Consider the following 21,604-nt stretch of genomic DNA (forward strand, 5'->3'; position numbering starts at 1 on the left):
TTGTTCAGCAGAAGGATGGATTGCTTGGGGGAAGAGACAGACACGGACATATCAGGACAAGACAAGACAGAAGATGCGACAGGCAGAGGCGCGGGCGGCCTCGGGGTCCTCACGTTGGGATGAGTGGCGGCAGCACGGGTGATGTCATCAGAGGGCGCCGGGGGAGGCTGGGGAGTTGATGTTTCCTTGTGTAGACTGCGGTTAAGTACAGGGAAACCAGGGCTTTTTTTTTTTTTTTTGGAAGCGTTTCTTTTAAAATGGACGACATGTTTTGGAAAGTATCCTCTGGAGGCTTGCTACGGTCCGGTTGGAAATTGCGAGAGATGATCCAGGAGAAGGGGGAGCCGATGTGCATGAAGCGCGGCGGCAGGGGCATCCTCGAGAGAAGCCGGGGTTGCTTGGAGACTTTGCCGTGGAGGAACGGGAAGGCTGGGTTTGTAATGAGAGAGGGACTACGACGGCGGGACGCAGTCTTCGGCGAGGAGTTGGATCTTGTGAGGACTGGCTGGGAGATGAGCGGCGCTGGTGTGGCACGGCAGGTGAAGGAGGCGATGAGACGGAGGTGAGGGGAGCTGTGGGGGGAGGACTGGATGAGAGGGGTAGGAGAGTCTCCTGCGCTGCAGAAAAGGTCTTCATCGGAGCGGCGGATTTGTAGATCCATGAGAAGGGAGCACGGATTCGAGCTAGGCAAAAACAAACCATGCAGAAAACGAACGAGGAAGAGGAGAGGGTGACGTTTGGTATTTATGGAGACCGGTTGCTTACGTCAGGATTAGTGAGAATTGCAGCAGCTGTGTCGAATGAGCGCGGCTGCCTTCATTCCTCCCGAACTTTCATTAAAAACTCCATTACTAATAATAACAGTAATGCTATCACTAAAACTAACATGACTACTAGTGTAAATAATCTAACCTTATCTCTATAATTATCACTAATGTTAACAGGAATACTAGCATTAAAACAATCAGTAGCACTATAATCATTAATACTCACATGAACACTAATATTTATGTTAAAACTACCGATTGTACTCACACTAATATTAACAGACTGGTCAACTGGTCATTATTGTAGACAAGACAATCGGTCTGCTGCTGATGATAATCATATTACACTTATAAGAGTAGCAATACTGCTGTTCATTAAATCAGTAAAAATAATAATAAGAGATAAACACATATTGCTTATTTTTCAGTAAAACACTTCTGTCTCTAAGAGGCTGTGAGGAAGGAGAAAAGGGGGAGATGTGACCTGAGTCCAGGCTGTTCTGTCTGATATTATTCATGTAGCAGCACTGATTGTCTCAATTGTGTTCTCTGGTTCTGAATTGTCGGGAAAAAGAGAAGGATGGAGATGAGCTTCTGTCTGTTCAGGAGGGAGGAGTTCGGGTAAAGTACTGAGGGACCCAGAGCTCTGTGTGTGAGTCTGAGCTGTGAATCTGACTGAGAGGAGATACTTTTTTTTATTCTGCCTCTGAGAAGTCTTTTCCTTTGCCAAGCAATGTTCCATCCCCTTCAGATACTCTGCACAGACTGTCAGAGTGATAGGAGAGGAGAGAGAGATGGACAGATAAGAGCACACACTGCGAGAGAGACAGAAAGGGGGAGAGAGAGGAGAAAGAGCAGGAAGACAGTGCAGGTGTTCAACCACACTGTGAGCACAGGAGACAGGAGGCTTTTCTCAGCTGCTGAGGAGCTCAGTGCTCATGGCCACTCAGGCTTAGAGGCTCTGGCAGCAGTCAGGTCTGAGAGCTTCTCCTCATTCTGACACTGGAGCTCTGAGAGTCAGCCTCCATTCAGACAGGAACAGCCCCTCCTGTTCAGCCCTGAGAGACACACTGAGAGAGCTGTGTGGGGAGAGGACCTGTCACCCTGTAGAGCTCTGAACACTGGACTCTCCTGTGTCTCCCTGTGCAGCACTGGAGCTCTGAATATTGGGCTCCCTGTGTGTCTCCCTGTACAGCTCAGCTCTCAGCTGCCTCATCACACTGACACCCACAGCCTCACAGTTCAGCCTGGCTTCCTGTGCTGGAAGAGCTCGGAGGAGCAAAAACCACAGACTCACTGCAGAGTCTGACCTGTGGGTCCAATAAAGCTCTGCCTTAAATCACCACTGTATTAACAAGGACTGAACTTTTTTTTTCATTATTTTGTTGCTTTTTCAAATTTGAAACTGACTCCTGCTCTGTGGCTCCTGCTGTTGCAGCTATTATGGTGAATCTGTAACACAAGAACTCTGCTATATTGAACAGGAAAGTTTAAATACAGCATAACTGCTAATACTACTACTGCTACCACAACTGCTGCTGCCACTGATACTACTGCTACTAAAAATATTTTACTGCTGCTCCTACTGCTGCTCCTTATACCTATAATAATAAGGAAGAGGATGTGAGCTGTGCCCTCACACTGTTCAGACTGGAGGTGTATCAGTGTATCAGTATCATTTCAGCTCCACTGTGCTGTTAGAAAATCTCAGTCATGCAGTCGGCTCCACACAGAGAGACACTGGGGCCACAGCTGGAGGGGTTGGAACATCTGTGTGGACTGGAGCTGTGCAGGGACAGACTCAGGGTCTGAGGGACTCAACTGGAAGAGCTTCTGTCCAACAGGCTCAGTACATAGGGGACAATCACTTTTTCATTTAAATTATTGATCACAGTCACAGGACAGCCAGTTCTTTTTCAGTCCACCTTGTCTCTGTATTCCTGTGCTGACCTGAATGACCTCACTGCCACCTTGAGCACAGGCTCTCCTTGACCATGACCAGAAGACATTACTGTCTGGAGACACAACAACTCTGTGAGTCACTGTGAGTCACTGCAGGACACCAGTCACTGGACACTGCCTGACACAGACAGCAAGACAGGACCATATTCAGGACACCAGTCACTGGACACTGCCTTACACAGACAGAAAGACAGGACCACTTCTAGACACTTCCTGATACAGACAGCAAGAATTACAGGACCATATATACATAATTAATTATCTTGATACTGATTTAAAAATATAATACTTGTCTACAATTTTTTTAGTTTAATATCTGATCTCTTCCTGCCCCTGCAGCACCTGCAGCCCTGCTGTCTGTATCTGTATCTGTGTTTCCTCCATTTAGACACAGAGCTGCTCCTGTCTCTCCTCTCCTCCACACTGCTGGGAGTGTCTTCAGGGAGAGGAAACAGTGATGTGGCTCTGATATATATGGAGAAGACTGAAAGGGCCCTGTGTGATTGGCTGTCCCGCCTGTGTGAGAGGTCAGTCTGAAAAGGCAGTGCTGTGTGTGATTGGCGGGGCGGGGGGCTGTGTTGTTACTGGGGGTCCAGGGTGCGGAGCAGCAGCTCAGTTGCCCTGTGGGCTCAGGGTTGAAGACAGGGATCTCAGCTGCGCTCTGTCCTGATGACAATGGAGAGCTGTCTGTTCATCTTCTCTCTCACTGTCCTGGTGCTGCACAGCTCAGCCAGTAAGTGACCAGTCTTCACCTGTCCAGACAGACAGACAACAACTGGAATTAAATTAATTTGATGTTTTATGTAAATGGAGCAATAAGTTGGTTGAACAATTTTTAATGTTTATTTTACATTAAGCTTTGTGGGTATTCATCAAAAATATAATAACTGTATTTTATCTTGGTCTGTAAGTAAGGAAATATAATTAGTTGCTTTTAATTTGTATTGGATTTTGGCACGCCTGTAGCGTTTTTACGAAACCTCCTAGAGTTGGGAGAACACATGCTTTGTGTATAAAGTACATTGTGACTGTTTTTACAGCCTTCACTTGTCATGTATTTATGACATTTTTTTTACCACTCACGAATATTCTAAACCTAATGCACTTTAAAGACCACGACTTTTAAAAGTTATCACAACCCCTCCATAAACTTATCAGTGAGCTAATTATTCTTTTCTGACACTTGGGGTTTTGATTGATGCGCAATTACGCACCATCTGGAACACTGGGGGACCGCTGTATACATACTGTACATACGTTCACAACACAGGAATACTGCTCAATAGAGTTCCATGTGAAAAACCCGTATATGACCATAAGAAGCAGAACAGCACAGTCTCCAATTACCCAGACTGTAAGCACGGGAATAAAGTTTTGTTTGATTTCTGAAACCCTTTCTTTATTTCCTGTTTTCATTCAGCAGGAAAATTCCTATAGTTAACTCAACAGCTTTTTAAAAACAGCACGCATGATGTTCAAATCATGATGTCCTTGATTGTTTACACAGAAAACTGACAGAGCTTTGTGTTGTGAATCTCTTTTTCTCCTGGTTTCATTGAATATGGCACAATGCACTGGGACAGGGGGATGCTGTTCACGAGCCAATAGCATTTAAACCACAGCATCCACAATGCTGCAAGTAACACACTAAACAGGTCTTCTGACCTTTCAAAGCCTTGCTTTGGTTTGTAAAACCTCTTTTATTTTTTTAATGATTTTTTCAATATGGTACCATTAGATATGCAATACACTGGAATAGCGGGGTCTTCTTCATGACTCAATAGCTCTTTAAACACAACATTCAAAATGCTGCAAATAAGTGTTTTACACACCAGACAGCTCCCCTCACCTTATACAACAGCAAGTGTTTTCATAATCCTAGGAGGTTTCGTGAAAACACTACAGGCATGCCAAAATCGTTTTCGAACTTCAAGCTAACTTTACCCTGGTACAAAAACCAACAGGAAAAGCAGATTGAAGACCTTGAATTGAATGTGAACAATGCAGTTAAGGAGGAACGAGGTGACGCCGTATTGGCCATTGACGCTGTTCACCAACTCAGGAGCCGTCATGTCTGGACAAGTACACCCGAGAGCGATCACGATATAGTTTACAAGCAATGGTCCCCTCTAACTTTTAATGGCCTGTGTGCAAAGAGAAATTTATAATAATAATAATAATAATAATAATAATAATAATAATAATAAAACTGTATTTTATATAACACCTTAAAAGGTGGCTTCTCAAAGCTCTTTACAGAATGATGAAGAAAGATGTGAAGACGGGGGTTTGAATTTAATCCTTTCTGTAGGGGGTTTAGACTTCTAAGTCACAAGCTGGGGTTTATGGCAGGAAAGGGGGTTAACTGATAAGGATTGCAGATGCAAGCTAGGAACCCCCCTGGGTGTAATCTTAAACTGACCATTTGTCCAGAACATCGTAAACTGGCCAAATACCATGAACCCCCCTCTTTACCATCAGACCGAGTGACATCAGAAATGGAGAAGAAAACACTATATAACCCAAAAGTTTTTACCAGTACGGGGAACAATACTTCGGTTTTGTTGTTTCTTGCGGGAAACAAGACTTCGGCTTTATTGTTCCTTGCATGCAATAAACTCATCTGTTTTACTTCATCTCGGGATCAAGAACCTTATTTCTTCTGTTACAACAATGACAACAACAATAAATAAAAATACACAAGATAAAACATAATGACAATATATAGAGGAGACTGTGGATGATGGTACTAATAAAAGCAGAGGGGTGAAGAATGGAGCCAGTTCAGTAAAGGCTTTTCTAAAGAAGAGGGTTTAGAGTCTGGATTTGAAGGGGTTTAGAGAAGGTGACTCTCTGATATCCTTGGGCACAGAGTTCCAGGGCTTGGGGGCATAACAGGAGAAGGCCCTGTCACCCACAGAATGTAGATGGGCTTGGGAAATAGTTAGGAGAGCAGAATTAGAAGAGTGGAGGTTGCGAGGTGGGGAGTAGGGCGATAATAGTTCAGACAGGTACTGAGGTGCCAAGCCATGCAGAGCCTTATAGGTGAGCATGAGCAGGAGAAATTTCATGTTGTGCATTCTTCCCCTCTGTAACAAGAAAGTGTGCACACTAAATTGAATGGGTGTCAAATTTGTAAAACTGAAATTATTTTTTGTTCATAGTCATTCTCAGAGCCGCATAAAGATCTAAAAGACCGGGACAGCGCCCAGGCATAGACACTGAGTATCAGGCAAGCAGGAGCGGTGAGGAAGGAGACTGCGAGAGCATAGATATAGATACTTTATTAATCCCGTGAGGGAAATTGCCATGCAACAGCAGCTTAGCACACTCAACAGAGCCCAGTGTAACGAAATGATACAGTAAGACAACAATATGATACATACAATACAGTCAGGGAGAAGTGCAGTAAAAAGTAAAAATGGATTACACAGAGTTGTTCACACTACACAATATACAAAAACAGACTCGAAAGTCCAGTACACCAAAAGTTGTATTGCACATTATAAATATATTGCACAAATCCCTAGCATATATTGCACCAAAAAACAGTTGTAAACAGGAAAAAAAACAGATGTAAGCAGAGAGTTTTATGTTTAGTCCAGAAACAGATCAATGTTGCCCTTGCCCAGAGACACAGTGGATGAACTTAAACTTCTTGCCATATGTAACCGGTACATGTGCTGGTACAATGGAATTCTTACTGACAGGAAGTCAGTAACAATTGTTTAAAAAAGTGTAAAAACACAAAGTACAGACAGTACATCAAGACAATATACTGTACAAACACTAGGCAATGTACAAGTTAACAATGCAGACATGTAAACAGTGACTGCAGATGTGCAAAATAAGAAATTATAATAAGGTAGATGGTGTATGTGTGGTCCGAGGTGTATGGCCAAATGTTTTCACACTGCTTGTGGGTAGAAGCTATTGAGGAATCTGCTGGTAAGTGTCCGTATGCTCTTTTATCTCTTGTACAGTCTTATGGCAGAAGGCACGAAGGGTCTTTGTAGACGGGAACGAGAGTGACTGCTCAGTTAATGATTGTTAGGTTTGATTATATGTGTTATAGCAGCCTATACTAGTGTTTAATTAGTGTTGGTTTGGAATGTTGTAGTCGTGTTTTAAGGATTGTTATAGTTCTGGTTCTTGGAAAACTCAGTAATTTAGCTAATCTTAGAGCTACTTACCTGCTTTAGTGCATGTCTTTTTCTATTGATTCTTTTAAATTAACGGTATTCGAAAAGAAAAGCGATTTGTTTTGTAAAAAAATGAAAGCTGATTTTTATTTTATACAGGAAAGGCATGCGTGTTAAGTTGATCTTTTCGGAATGCACCATTTGAAAATATAAATTGGGAGTTAGTATGGACAACTCCTGATGGATATTGTATTACAAATAAAGCTAAAAAGATATCATTTAAAATTGTTCATAGGTTTTATCCAGTTAAATAAGTACTGTCTAATTTTAAGCATGAGCAGGATGATTTGTGCGTTTTTTGCCGGGTTGAAAGGGAATCTTTGGTACATTTACTTGTAAGGTGTGTGTTTGTGAAGTTGTTTTGGACAGACTTGCAGAATTTTGTTTGTAGGCATTTAAAGGTGTTTTTTTTTAGGTTTAAGGACTTTGATATTGTACTGTGTAAGAGAACTTTTTTAAAAAAAGAATTTATTTATAGCAAATTTATTAGTCATTCTGAGTAAATTTCACATTCATAAATCAAAATGGTCCAATAATACTCCCCCTTTTAGTACTTTTCAGATGGAGTTGAAATATTATTTAAATTCTATAAAAATGAAAAAAATGCTTAAGCAAGGAAAACATTTGATACATGTAAAAAATATAATTTACTTCGTTACCTCTGCCAGTTAATTTTTTTTTCTGTTCGTGTTTTTTTTTCTCTTGTATCTGTTTCTGCTCCTCTAGTTGTATTTGTAAATTATTTACACATTTAATAAAAAAAATGTCGACCGTATACGTTACACTATAATATAACGCAAACATCTATTCTGGACTATTTTTTTCAGATTTTTATTATTCGAATATTTTTGTGGTTTATAGCAACGGTCACTAAGGAAGTTCATCTGATAACCCGGAAGTCCTCTCTATGACCACATTTTGCTTTCTGTGTTCAAACCCACGTGTTTACAGCCGCTGCAGCTGCAGGGCTTGTCTGTCTTCCAGATCGACTCTGGAAAAAATGGAGCATCTGTTGCTTAATCTGAAAACTGAGACGCACTCTTTCATGGAGATTGTGCTTAAATCGATCGTGCATGAAGTTTCGGAAGTTTTCCGAAACCGGACAGATGATTCCGAGAAGTCGATTGAACAAAAACTCTGCCGGATCTCTCAGGTTCTGGCGAGACGGGTCGTGATTAAAATCACGTCTGTCGACAACGGTTTCGGGGTCGAAATCGCGCAAATGAAGCAGGAAAACGAGCTTCACTGTTTCATGGAGGTTTTGCTCAAATCGTTCGTGTATGAAGTTTCAGAAGTTTTCCGAAACAGGATGTCTGACGAGTTTCAAGACAAACTCCGCAGCGTCTCCCAGATCCTGGTGAGTCGGGCCGTGATTAATATCACACAGTGTGTCAAGGACAGTTTCGGGACAGAAATAACGCGAATGAAGGAAAACGAGACCTTTAAAGTGCGACTGCAGCTGTGGGAGAAGGAGTCGGGAGCAGGAGGAGATCAGGGACAGACGGATAATGTTGGACTCATGCCTCCCTGTGAAATCACTGCAGAAACAAATGAAGAAACGGAGCTGTCGGGTAAGTGCGATGACTTATGTAGTAATGTCTGTGTTTAAAAACAGTGTTTTTAACTTCCTCACTGTTGAATCTGTAGTGGAGAGATGCAGAGCGAAGTAGGAAAGGTTTGTGATGTTGCCGAGGGATTCTTTTCTGCGAACTAAACTAGTTGTGGTCTAGTTATATTCTCATTAAGGTTATTGTTGTTCTTTGAATGTAGCCAGAAACTCGGTTTTGTCTAAGTATTATTGAATTTGTCATCAACTGATACACTTTCTTTATGTGAAAACCAATTTAGGAGACTTTGGAGTCTTGGAAATATGTTTGTGGGCAGATTATTTATCGACGTGGCGGTAACTATCTCTTCTGTGCAGTGTTAATGTACCTTATTGTACATTAAAGCAGTGTCCAGTCAGCCAGTGTGTCTATATGAACCCCTCTCTCTCAGTGCAGTGTTAATGTACTGGAGTGTCCAGTCAGTGTGTTAAATACTGGCAATTTAGACAGAACAAATGTTTTTCGTGAAGTTACATCCCCGACTGTCCTCTGCTGCCCTTTTCAATCTTCTGCAGTGCACAAAAAAGTCTTAAGAAAATGATTACAACTTTGTTTGATCAGCTTCTCCTCCTAGACCCTGTTAATTGCTATGATGAGTTATTGCTTTGTGCTCTGTTTTGCCGTCTTCTGAATATAGTCTGAGGAATACCCAACGAAGAAGTCATGTAGCTGGTGTAGTAAAGCAGGCTTAATTATTATAGAACCACTAATATCAAGATAGCGCTTGCTTTTCCCCCAAAATTGTTAACTAAAATATTATTTTTTATGGTTTTAATATGTGCATATTTTATGTATCAAAATTACATAAATTAGACTACCTTCAGTTCGGGAACAAGTAAAGGTTTATTCCCTGCTGGAAAGATAAGAAACAACATTTCAGCTGTAGAAGAAGGTTTTGACGCCCGAAGAAGGCTCCATAGCCAGAATGTTGTTTCTTTTTTTCTCTTTTCAGCACAGGAATAAACCTCTACGTTCCTTTGCAGCCTACGCATGCTGATACAGCTCCCTGTGTGAACTACTTTAAGTATTCATGCTGTATGTATTATTTTCGTCTGTAGATTGTGTTACATTCAGATTCATCCTGTTTGTGTTCTAGGTAGAATGTTTTGACGTACAGATTTGATTTCGCCACCCCATTTTGATGAATATAATATTGGTTAACCTGCGGTATATTTTGTAGATGGAATATTTAATAATAGACTATTCAATAGTACAAAGCTTTGAGGTCCAGCCTAGTTTGCATTGAAAGAAAGCGAATGAATGATTTTCCTTCTACTGTCATTTGTGTACTGTAGTAGTCGAGTTGAAATGTCTTTAGTAACACAAAGCTGCATATAAACAGGGCGGTATCACCAAGTTTTCCCTTGTTTACTTCGCCCGTTTGGAGTCGAGTCTGCTCAACACGAATGAACACAATGCGTCACTCCCTTTTGGTTCAGGGATAGACGCGGTGAGATTCAAGTTCATCAGCCTGCGAATGGAGGAAGGAAAAACATTTTTAAGAAATTCTGTCCACATGCACTCACTCACTGCAAAAGCAGCAGCAACCACAGGAAGCGTTTTGACCCGCGTAACAAACCGGTGACGTCACTTGGGGGGGTGTCCCATGCCCCCCTTTTTGTAACGGTGCCTCTCAAATCCTCATGTACTTGAAGTCCACACTTCTTATGCTGCGTCATGGTGTGGACCTGGAGAAAGGGCTTAGTGTACAGTTTAAAAACTGGGACATGGTCTTATAATGTTAGTGAATAGGAAGGACAAGTTACGCCATGAATCAATAAATGTGTGTTGAATATCTTATAAACCCTCTTAACATTGACACAGGAGCAGGATTTGTGGCTGCTGCGGTTCGGAGCCTCGCATTGTCTTGCAAATGTGCTCATCTGTGTGACAATGAACCCTTTCTCAGTCTGTCTGGGGGGTGGGTCTCAATCTACTGTCTCCCTTCCTCGATTTAACATCTGATTCGTCCTCACTACCACTATGGGCTTAAGAGCTCATGAATTTAAAGTGAATATTTAACAGGCTGTGATATGTATATATAACCAATATAAATGTCAATATAATATACATATTACTAAGAAGTTATCATCAGTGAATGATTTTAAGATTTTAATGATAAATATCTATTGTACGTAGTGACTTTAAAATCTTTGTATATAAAATTTCAGATTAAAACAAAAAGTTTTTGCATATTCTTGTGTTTATATATATGGTTCAGCCACAGAACCAGGAGAACATGTCTCCTTCTTCTTATAATATTATTGTGGTTTTGTTTTTGTTACTGAGAGATCTTGGTACATAGTATATATATAAAACCATTTTCCATTGTAATTCAAGGTTGTGGATCGCTGAAAGTCTAACACACAAGAGAGAATGGTGATATACATAGAAAAATTGGTACCAGATGATTATTTGTAGCGGCTTCCTGAATATTTGTCCCACAAGAGACAGTTTTTTGTTGAAACTATCAGGTTTTGATGTACTTTCATGTGAACTCTTGCTCTTAAGATGGTAAGAGATTGCATCTGGTATTGCATGTAATTAAATGGTGATTCTTTTATTTGCTCTGTTTCCTATATCAGGAAAATATAGTATATGCTCAGTAGAGGGGCAAAGTTTTAAGTAGTGTCGTGGGGATTTTCTCTAAACACTTAAACACGCAGGAAGAGATTCTGCATTCAAATAGTATGCTCCGTGAAGTTGCCCCTCCTACAGACAGCACAAACAATGAAACCCACGTGATTCGTTAGTGCTGTGTTTGTGCCGTTGAACGTAGCTTCTGTGCTGCTTTCGTTCCCAAGATATAGCGCTTTGTTTTTTTGGGGTCGTGACGTCACCCCCTTCAACGTCGTTGGGGAACCGGAACGGTCTCAATCGTTAGTGCTGTGTTTGTGCCGTTGAAAGTAACTTCCCAGCTACTTTCTTTCACGAGATATAGCGCCTTCTTTTTGGGGGATTGTGACGTCACTCAGCCCCCCTACAACGTCTTAGGAGAACTGGACTTAGTGCTGGGATTGTGCCGGTTTGTGCTGTTGAAAGTAGCGTTTGTGCTGCTTTCGTTCCCGAGATATAGCGCCTTGTTTTTCCATTGATCACGTGACCATGCACAGTGACTTTGATCTCGAGTAAATCCGTCAACTGAGTTAAAGCACTCTGTTACCTGCGCGAGAGTAACAATTCTGCAACTTTGTTCCTCTGTTTGCCCAGGTACGGGGGGGCGGCGGTGGATTTGCATTTAATATCATTATCTTCTATGCGTTTGTGTGAACAGGAAAATTAAATTTGTCTCCAATATCATACCCGAATTAGAAGAGTTTCAAGTGTAGCCTTAAAAAGCGACATTAGCAAACAATTGCTACAACACACGTCTAGTATACTCGCAATCAATTTGGGTTGTTTAAGCACAGAGGAATAAGAGGGTTTAAGTGGGTTTCTGATAATACGTGATTTTAGATATACAAGCTTTGTCAGAAACCTAATTACCGTGTAAAAAGTAAGACTACAGAAATAATAGTAATACATGACATTTACATTAACACTGCACTGAGAGAGAGGGGTTCATACAGAAACACTGACTGGACACTCCAGTACATTAACACTGCACTGAGAGGGGGGTTAATTAGCTCCGTAAAGCTGCCCCCCTACAGACAGCACAAACGATGAAACTTACCTCATTCGTTAGTGCTATGTTTGCGTCGGTTTGTGCTGTTAAAAATGGCGTTTGTGCTGCTTTCATTCCCGAGCGCCTTGTTTTTCCATTGATCACGTGACCATGCATGGTGACTTTGACCTCGAGTAAATCCGTCAACCGAGTTCAAGCGCTCTGTTACCAGCGCGAGAGTAACAATTCTGCAACTTTGTTCCTCTGTTTGCCCAGGTACGGGGGGGGGGGGGCGTGGTGGATTTTGCATCGTAACCGTGCAATATCATTATCTTCTATGCTTTTGTGTGAACAAGAAAATTAAATTTGTCTCCAATATCATACCCGAATTAGAAGAGTTTCAAGTGTAGCCTTAAAAAGCGACATTAGCGGAATTGTATGTTCTTACAAAGAGGCTTTAACGAACACATCTTAATACCTCGTAGCGGTGAGCTTTTTTAAATATCATAAGAAGTAATCAGTTTCGCATTGTCTCCTTCTTAAATAAACAGGCATCAAGGGACGTGTGAAGATTCGACCTGTCTGTCGAGCCACGTATTTAAAAAGACTTGAATTTGTAACATTCTGAACCATTGTTGCTCTTTTTTATGCAAAGCCAAAGTGAAAAGGAACCAGGACTTCAGGACTTTTTTTTTAAAGGGGCACTATGTACAAAGTTTACACAGTTCATAACACAACCGAGAAACAAGAGTCTATCATCTCACACATGAACACAGTGGCAATATTGGAAATTATTTTTATATTCACAGAACAGAAGTGAACATATATCTAGGTTCTTTGGAAAAACTGGCATTGTCCACGTATTTGTATTAACAGGGGTCTTATGCACAAACATGAAACGATTAGCTCAGTCCTTTTATCTGTATTTCTGGTCAGTCCTTGGTGTAGAAAACAGCATGAGGGCACACCTTGAGCTCTCAAGACACAGATATGACTGCCTTTGTTAGATCGCCAGATTTCTCCCAGGTGAAGTCGTGTCTTTTGCAATATGCAATGTAATGACCCAGGACAGGTGGGCAGAACGCAGTGACACCTCTTAATTTGAAGGTCCCATTTAATTCCAGGTTATGTGGAAAATCTGAAAGTTGACTCTCAAAGATATTTTGAGACTGGACAGTGTTTTCTTCACGACTCAGCCAATCTCCCACGTCACAGTCAATGACAGGATGTTGCCCAGTTGACAAGCTGTGCTCTACAGTACCATTACACAAGATGTGTTCTGATAAAGCTGGGTCACAAACTTGCATTTCTATCAGAGTGTTATGCACATCTGTAATTTGAACAAGTGTTAACAACACTTTTGCCATGATTTCTGAAATGTTACATTCAGCCCTCACTTGTTGTAGCCCTGACTATTTTCGTTGCACCAAAAATGTCCCTCAAAATTTTAGCTCTTAGAACATAAACATCTTTGTGCACACCTTTCTGTGCCAAATGTTTCACCAGTTGTAGATGCTATCTACAGCCTGATTAACATAGCTGCTAGAAGTCCTGCTGTCACAATATGCACTGCATAGGCACTGACATCAAAGGCACAAGTGTTCAGTACACTCACAGTGTCTCCACTCACCTTTACTGGGGGCAGGTCTCTGCTGCTTCCATTCCTCATCAGAGCCACTACAGCCTTTTTCACAGGAACCGAACAATCTATGTTGTAACCACTCAGAACAAGGCACAAGATAAAAAGATGGTTTCCGTTTTTTAGGTAGTGCTGGATGTCTCTGCCTCACAGGTGTTAGCACTGACAACGGCCCTCTCACAATGCTAGGAAACACTATGAGCACCCATTGATATTCTCATACCTCCTATGTGTGCTAGGTGCTTCATAAGGAACCTGTCATCTCGCATTGGCAGAGTGTCATGCTTCAGCACTGATTGTATTAGGTTTTTGAAATCCGCCTCCTCATTGGCTGAACTTGCAGTAATGTTCACACTTTTGAAAAGTGGAACCATTAAGCCTATCCAGAGTGGGAGATAGCAAGCAAGCCTGGTGAGATGAGGAACAATCTCCGGTAGGAAATGCAGGTTATCTCTATCACCACTGTCCACAGCAAGCAACCTGCATTCTTCACAGATTTCTGTTACCCAGTCTTCCAATGCTGTCGGGCATGCATCAAGGGTACAACTTGGCTCTTGGTCCCCAGCTACACCTATTTTTTCTAGAACTTCATCAGAAGGAAAAGCATCGTATCCTTCTGCTATTTTTTTGTTCTAAGTGTTGAGGTTTTAAGTGTGATTTTATCTGTTATGCATGTATACATTTATTCTTTGTTACCTTTGCAGTCCTGCAGCACTTGGGTATATTCTTTTGTCAGGTTGTCTGGCAGCACAGGCTGAATGTTAGTACTGTAAAGTTCCTACCCTCCTAACAGTGCCTGTAGGTGATGAATCCTGGAATGAAGGGCAAATATGTAGAATGAGTACTATGGTGCAACAACATACATTGTTTAAAATACAAAAAAACAAATCCTGTCCTCACATCGACTTTCATAACCAAACAATGTGTAAAATGTTTAACAATGTCAGAATAACAATGAACAATGCAGATCTTTAATCCAGTACATTTCCTTGGTCTCTTAAGTGTGGTAAAAGTGTAACACACCAAATGATGCAATTTTATACCAACTCTGTACTTCCTTAATATACTCTGTTATGTGAGGGTATAACTTAATAAAGCTCACAAAACTCATTTTATCCTGTTCTATGCTCTGTGAAGGCAGACCTTAATCTATTGTCAAATTGTTAACTCTACTACATTTACTACAATAGTGGAATCACCAGTTTCGTGCCTGCTGCTTCTGGGACATGATACAAACAACGTAAACCGTGCAAACATTCCCAAAGATGCTCAGAACTTCAAAAAGGCAGGTACTTCAATGTACATTATAAACCCCTCTCCTCCTCTACAGGTAATGGAACAATAGAAAGGCAACAGGTCCTTAATAAGCTATTGCATGCAGTAGGTCTGATATCTACTTTTCATACACAATTAAGAATTAACAATCAAAAATCACAAATATGTAGTGCAGTACGTGGAATCTGACCGCTCAAGGTTTAAAAAAAATCAAGCAATTGATGAGTAGTTTAAATCCCCAGAAAGAAATAAGGATGAATGCAAAACACTGTATATTGCTTAGAATTGAAGTCTCAAACAACAAATCGTGGCGAGCTTTACACTTGTCTTTTTGTTAGCTCCATGATGTCACCCTTTAATCTTAGTGTTCATGTGATGGCCGAATCCCTAGCTAGACCCATGGCCTGGGTATTATGGGAAATGTTTAATGCAAAGTATAGAGAAGTCCGATTAACACTCAAAAATGTGACAAAAAATGAATTTCACCAAACCTGGCTTAAACTGTGCTTCTTCCCAATTTTTACGTGATTTATAATAATATCCTTTCAGTTACATAGTGCTTCTCTTGAAACCCCAGTGAAAGCGCTCTACAGGTAATGGGGACTTCCCTCCACCGCGTAAATGAAAATAAAAAAAGTTTTTTACATTGTTATGGATTACAGTTTAAGTGCACATCAAAAAGTCTCTGTATATGTAGATAGAAATTGATAAATTAATATTTTTTAGAGCTGCCTACTCACGTTAACTGCAATACCAAGGCCCATCACCACTTCTTTTGTTTATGATATGTTTTTAAAGCATTGCATTCACCACTTAATCATTTCTGCTTTCACATCAGCAATTTCTAACATGTCAGAGATTTTTTGGGGTTCAGTTCTCCTTGTAACACTTACAGAAACAAAACATTATAATTTAAATTCAGAAGTGTGACAAATCCTTTCAAGTTTCACTTGCATGTGTAGAAATATCATGATAACGGCAAATGCAGCTTACTAATTTTTGTAGTATTCCCCGCGATATAAAACAAGTTTCTCAAATATCTTTACTTTAAAATAAATTCATGGGAATGTCAATGTAGCATCATAATTACAGTATAGCATTTCTAGTTTGTAAAGTAACTTACGATTTGGAAGAAGAGGTCTTCGCCAGAGATGCAGATAATAAATCAAACATCATCTGCAAAGAGATCACAATTGAAAGATCTGGTGGTCTTGAACTTGCGGTTTTTGTATGGTGCCGACGGCACAGTGACGTCACGGCCAGAAAAAGAAGGCGCAATATTAAAATGTAAAACATCCACCCCCACCTGACCAGACAGAGTCGGAAAACAAATTGCATTCATTGTTTTCATCACATCCAGTAATTTAAGTACTGAGTGTGTTGGTACCTGTAAACGTCCTTGTAGTCATATCTGTGTATTCAGAGGTCAATGTGTGCCCTCATGCTGTATTCTACACCAAGGACTGACCAGAAACACAGATAAAAGAACTGTGAGCTAATCGTTTCATGTTTGCGCATAAGACCCCTGTGAATACAAACACGTGGATAATGCCAATTTTTCAGAGAACCTAGATATATGTTCAATTCTGTTCTGTGAAAATAAAAATATTTTCCAATATTGCCGCGGTGTTCATGTGTGAGATGGTAAGACTCTTGTTTCTCGGATGTGTTATTAACTTGTGTAAACTTTGTACATAGTGCCCCTTTAAAAAAAAAAAGTCCTGAAGTCCTGGTTCCTTTTCACTTTGGCTTTGCATAAAAAAGAGCTCGACAGACAGGTTGAATCTTCACACGTCCCTTGATGCCTGTTTATTTAAGAAGGAGACAATATGAAACTGATTACTTCTTATGATTTTTAAAAAAGGTCACCGCTACGAGGTTTTAAGACTTGTTTGTTAAAGCCTCTTTGTAAGAAAATACAATTTCGCTAATGTCGCTTTTTAAGGCTACACTTGAAACTCTTCTAATTCCGGTATGATATTGGAGACAAATTTAATTTTCTTGTTCACACAAAAGCATAGAAGATAATGATATTGCACGGTTACGATGCAAAATCCACCACGCCCCCCCCCCCCGTACCTGGGCAAACAGAGGAACAAAGTTGCAGAATTGTTACTCTCGCGCTGGTAACAGAGCGCTTGAACTCGGTTGACGGATTTACTCGAGGTCAGAGTCACCATGCATGGTCACGTGATCAATGGAAAAACAAGGCGCTCGGGAATGAAAGCAGCACAAACGCTATTTTTAACAGCACAAACCGACGCAAACATAGCACTAACGAATGAAGTAAGTTTCATCGTTTGTGCTGTCTGTAGGGGGGCAGCTTTACGGAGCTAATTAACCCCCCTCTCAGTGCAGTGTTAATGTACTGGAGTGTCCAGTCAGTGTGTCTGTATGAACCCCTCTCTCTCAGTGCAGTGTTAATGTACTGGAGTGTCCAGTCAGTGTGTCTGTATGAACCCCTCTCTCTCTCAGTGCAGTGTTCATGTACTGGAGTGTCCAGTCAGTGTGTCTGTATTAACCCCTCTCTCTCAGTGCAGTGTTCATGTACTGGAGTGTCCAGTCAGTGTGTCTGTATGAACCCCTCTCTCTCTCTCAGTGCGGTGTTCATGTACTGGAGTGTCCAGTCAGTGTGTCTGTATGAACCCCTCTCTCTCTCAGTGCAGTGTTCATGTACTGGAGTGTCCAGTCAGTGTGTCTGTATTAACCCCTCTCTCTCTCAGTGCAGTGTTAATGTACTGCAGTGTCCAGTCGGTGTGTCTGTATTAACCCCTCTTTTTCTCAGTGCAGTGTTAATGTAAATGTCATGTATTACTATTATTTCTGTAGTCTTACTTTTTACACGGTAATTAGGTTTCTGACAAAGCTTGTATATCTAAAATCACGTATTATCAGAAACCCACTTAAACCCTCTTATTCCTCTGTGCTTAAACAACCCAAATTGATTGTGAGTATACTAGACGTGTTTTTGTGTAGCTTAAAGCTTACAGCTTTAGCTTGAAGCTTTTAAGATCACATGGCCTCAGCTATCATTACTATGCTAATGATACTCATATATACATACCAAACCTTATGCTGATGTGGCTGTCTCTATTCTAATTACATCTCTGACATAAGAACTTGGATGACTCAAAATGTCCTTCTTGTTAACTGTGACAAGACTGAAACCATGCTTATTGGCACCACCCATCAACTTTATAAAACCAGTGTGAAACCCTATCTGTAGATGGTCTTGTATTTGAGCTTCAGTCTAAACTGAAAACCTTGGGGATGATATTTGACGTTTGACCCACATGCGCAGAATGTTGTCAAAACATCTTTCATTCACTTCAGAAATATTCCTCGACCGCCCTATGTTATCACTAACTGTGGCTGAAAAGTGTTGTCTAATCTTGAATCGACTACTGTAACGCTCTACTCTCTGGGGTTTCTAAATCCCCATTGAACAAACTCCAGTATGTCCACAATTCGGCAGCCAGAATCCTGACCAGGTCTAGTGCAAGTGTTCACATTACTCCTGTCCTGGAGTCCTTGCACTGGCTTCCTGTCAAGTTTCCTGTCGACTTAAAAATCCTCCTGCTCACCTATAAGGCTCTCCATGGCTCGGTACTTGTCTGAGTTATCCCCCTACTCCCCACCTCACAACCTTCGCTCTTCTAATTCTGCTCTCCTTACTGTCCCCCAAGCCCGTCTACATTGTATAGGTGACATGGCCTTCACCTGTTATCCCCCCAAGCTATGGAACTCTCTCCCTAAGGATATCGGCGAGTCACCTTCTCTAAACTCCTTCAAATCCAGACTCAAAACCTTCTTCTTCAGAAGAGCCTTTATTTAACTGTTCTTTACCCCTCTGCTCCTACTGTACTTAGTACCACCATCTACTGTCTCCTCTAACTGTGTATTCTCATCGTGCTTATATTGTGTATTTTTTGTTGTTGTCATTCTATAAAACGCTTTGAGAAGCCACCTTTAAAGTTGCTATATAAAATAGTTTTTTTATTATTATTATAAAGGTCTTGTTTTCTTGTCCTGTGTTTACAGGCTCAGAGGCCAGTACTCTCTCTGAAGCTGGGGAAAGGGCTCCTCTTGAACAGCAGGACAGTGAGGAGGAGTGGGGCTCCAGTCTGATGCGGGAGACAGAGCTCACTGCCGCAGAAGGGAAAGAGACACTCAGTGAGCAGCACACAGAGAGCAGACAGAGTGTCAAGGATCTGGACTCTGTACCCACGATGAAGACAGACCCTGAGAGTGAGACACCTGGGCTCTTAGTATGTGATGATTTTACAGAGAAGATGAATAATTTGGACACAATCAATATTACACAAAGTTGTAATGAACTGGGCTGCATCTCTATACAAGAGCACAGTGAAGAACTGGATGTCTTTAATCTTACAGAGCAGGACATGGAGCCCCAGTTGATTGACTGTGCAGAGCAGCAGACTGATGTACCTGGTGAAGAGAACAGTGTTGAGATACAGCACCGAGAGGAGAGTCAGTACAGGGAGGAGCAACAGCAGCTCCTACAGGGCTTGATAATTAGGCCTTGTTCTGTTCAAGCGGAGAGACTGTCATTGCACAGTCTCAAACAATCATGTAATCTCTTGGCATCTGATGACTTAACACACAGGTTTAATAATCTGGTTACAGAGAAAATTGTTGAAAGTTTTAATGAACTGGAGAGTATGTCTGTTCTTGGGCAAAGAGAGGAACAACTGAATGAACTGGATGGTTTAAGTCTCAGAGAGCTGGAGAAGGAGCCCCAGATGATTCACACTGTTGAGCAGAACACTGAGGGACATAATGAAGAAAACAAATCTCACTTTCAGCACACAGAGCAAGACCGTTCCATGGAGCATTTGCAGAATAAGAGACCCCAGCACGATCAAGGGATGAGGAAGAATCACTCAAGGCCTTGCTCAGATGGAGTGGACAAACTGATATTATGGCACAGGGAGGAGCAGCGTTTCTGTCAGTCTAGCATTTCACAACCCTACCAGCACCTTCACACAGGAGAGAGACCATTCAGCTGCAGTCAGTGTGGGAAGAGTTTTAGTAAGTCAAGTATCTTAATTATCCACCAGCGCATTCACACAGGAGAGAGACCGTTCAGCTGTAGTCAGAGTGGGAAGAGTTTTAGTCGGTCAAGTGACTTAAAAACCCACCAGCGCATTCACACAGGAGAGAGACCTTTCAGCTGCAGTCAGTGTGGGAAGAGTTTTAGTAAGTCAAGTAACTTAATTATCCACCAGCGCATTCACACAGGAGAGAGACCGTTCAGCTGTAGTCAGTGTGGGAAGAGTTTTAGTGTGAAAAGCCACTTACAATCACACCAGCGCATTCACACAGGAGAGAGACCTTTCAGCTGCAGTCAGTGTAGGAAGAGTTTTAGTCACTCAAGTAGCTTAATAGCCCACCAGCACATTCACACAGGAGAGAGACCGTTCAGCTGCAGTCAGTGTGGGGAGAGTTTTAGTCGGTCAAGTGACTTAAAAACCCACCAGCGCATTCACACAGGAGAGAGACCGTTCAGCTGCAGTCAGTGTGGGAAGAGTTTTAGTAAGTCAAGTAACTTAATTATCCACCAGCGCATTCACACAGGAGAGAGACCGTTCAGCTGTAGTCAGTGTGGGAAGAGTTTTAGTGTGAAAAGCCACTTACAATCACACCAGCGCATTCACACAGGAGAGAGACCTTTCAACTGCAGTCAGTGTGGGAAGAGTTTTAGTCGGTCAAGTCACTTAAAAAGGCACCAGCGCATTCACACAGGAGAGAGACCGTTCAGCTGCAGTCAGTGTGGGAAGAGCTTTAGTCAGAAAAACCACTTAAAAACCCACCAGCGCATTCACACAGGAGAGAGACCGTTCAGCTGCAGTCAGTGTGGGAAGAGTTTTAGTCAGTCAGGTGACTTAAAAACCCACCAGCGCATGCACACAGGAGAGAGACCATTCAGCTGCAGTCAGTGTAGGAAGAGTTTTAGTCAGTCAAGTAGCTTAATAGCCCACCAGCACATTCACACAGGAGAGAGACCGTTCAGCTGCAGTCAGTGTGGGAAGAGTTTTAGTCAGTCAGGTGACTTAAAAACCCACCAGCGCATTCACACAGGAGAGAGACCTTTCAGCTGCAGTCAGTGTGGGAAGAGTTTTAGTCAGTCAAGTCACTTAAAAGCTCACCAGCGCATTCACACAGGAGAGAGACCATTGTAGCGGCAAGGTTTATTAAAATACAGGAAGTTTGCTGCTCCCTTGCCAGTCTCTCTCTCCCTCATCTCAAGTGGTGCTTGATACAGAGAGGCCATTCCATTTGGTTCACATTTAAGGTGTTTTTCTAGCTGATAGTGTTCTGATAAGGAACAACTCCCAAAGCTGAGACACATGAATGGTCATCTCTGGTGCCTCACTGTCTGGGAGATTCCAAGGGAGAGTCTCATCCCATGTGGTTTACAACCCCAAGGTCAGAGTGCATGGTTACTCATCCTCACACGGGACACCAGTAAATGTAGGCATCCTCTCACGAGGCACCAATAACTGTAGGGGTTTGTGCATTTACTG

The 21,604-nt window shown here is 41.7% G+C and overlaps 1 protein-coding gene across 1 annotated transcript; it reads left to right on the forward strand.

Annotated features, from left to right (window-relative positions):
* The first annotated feature begins 323 nt into the window (after window positions 1–323).
* Window positions 324–21,259, forward strand: LOC148827799 (uncharacterized). The gene is made up of 4 exons (XM_088926380.1): window positions 324–433; window positions 7,916–8,502; window positions 19,098–19,596; window positions 20,662–21,259. The coding sequence occupies exons 1-4, from the start codon at window positions 324–326 to the stop codon at window positions 21,257–21,259; spliced, it is 1,794 nt and encodes a 597-aa protein (XP_088782506.1).
* The last annotated feature ends 345 nt before the right edge of the window (window positions 21,260–21,604 follow it).

Source organism: Atractosteus spatula, chromosome 10 (genome assembly GCF_055471065.1).
Source record: "Atractosteus spatula isolate fAtrSpa1 chromosome 10, fAtrSpa1.hap1, whole genome shotgun sequence".
In the NCBI taxonomy this organism is placed as follows: Eukaryota; Metazoa; Chordata; class Actinopteri; order Semionotiformes; family Lepisosteidae; genus Atractosteus; species Atractosteus spatula.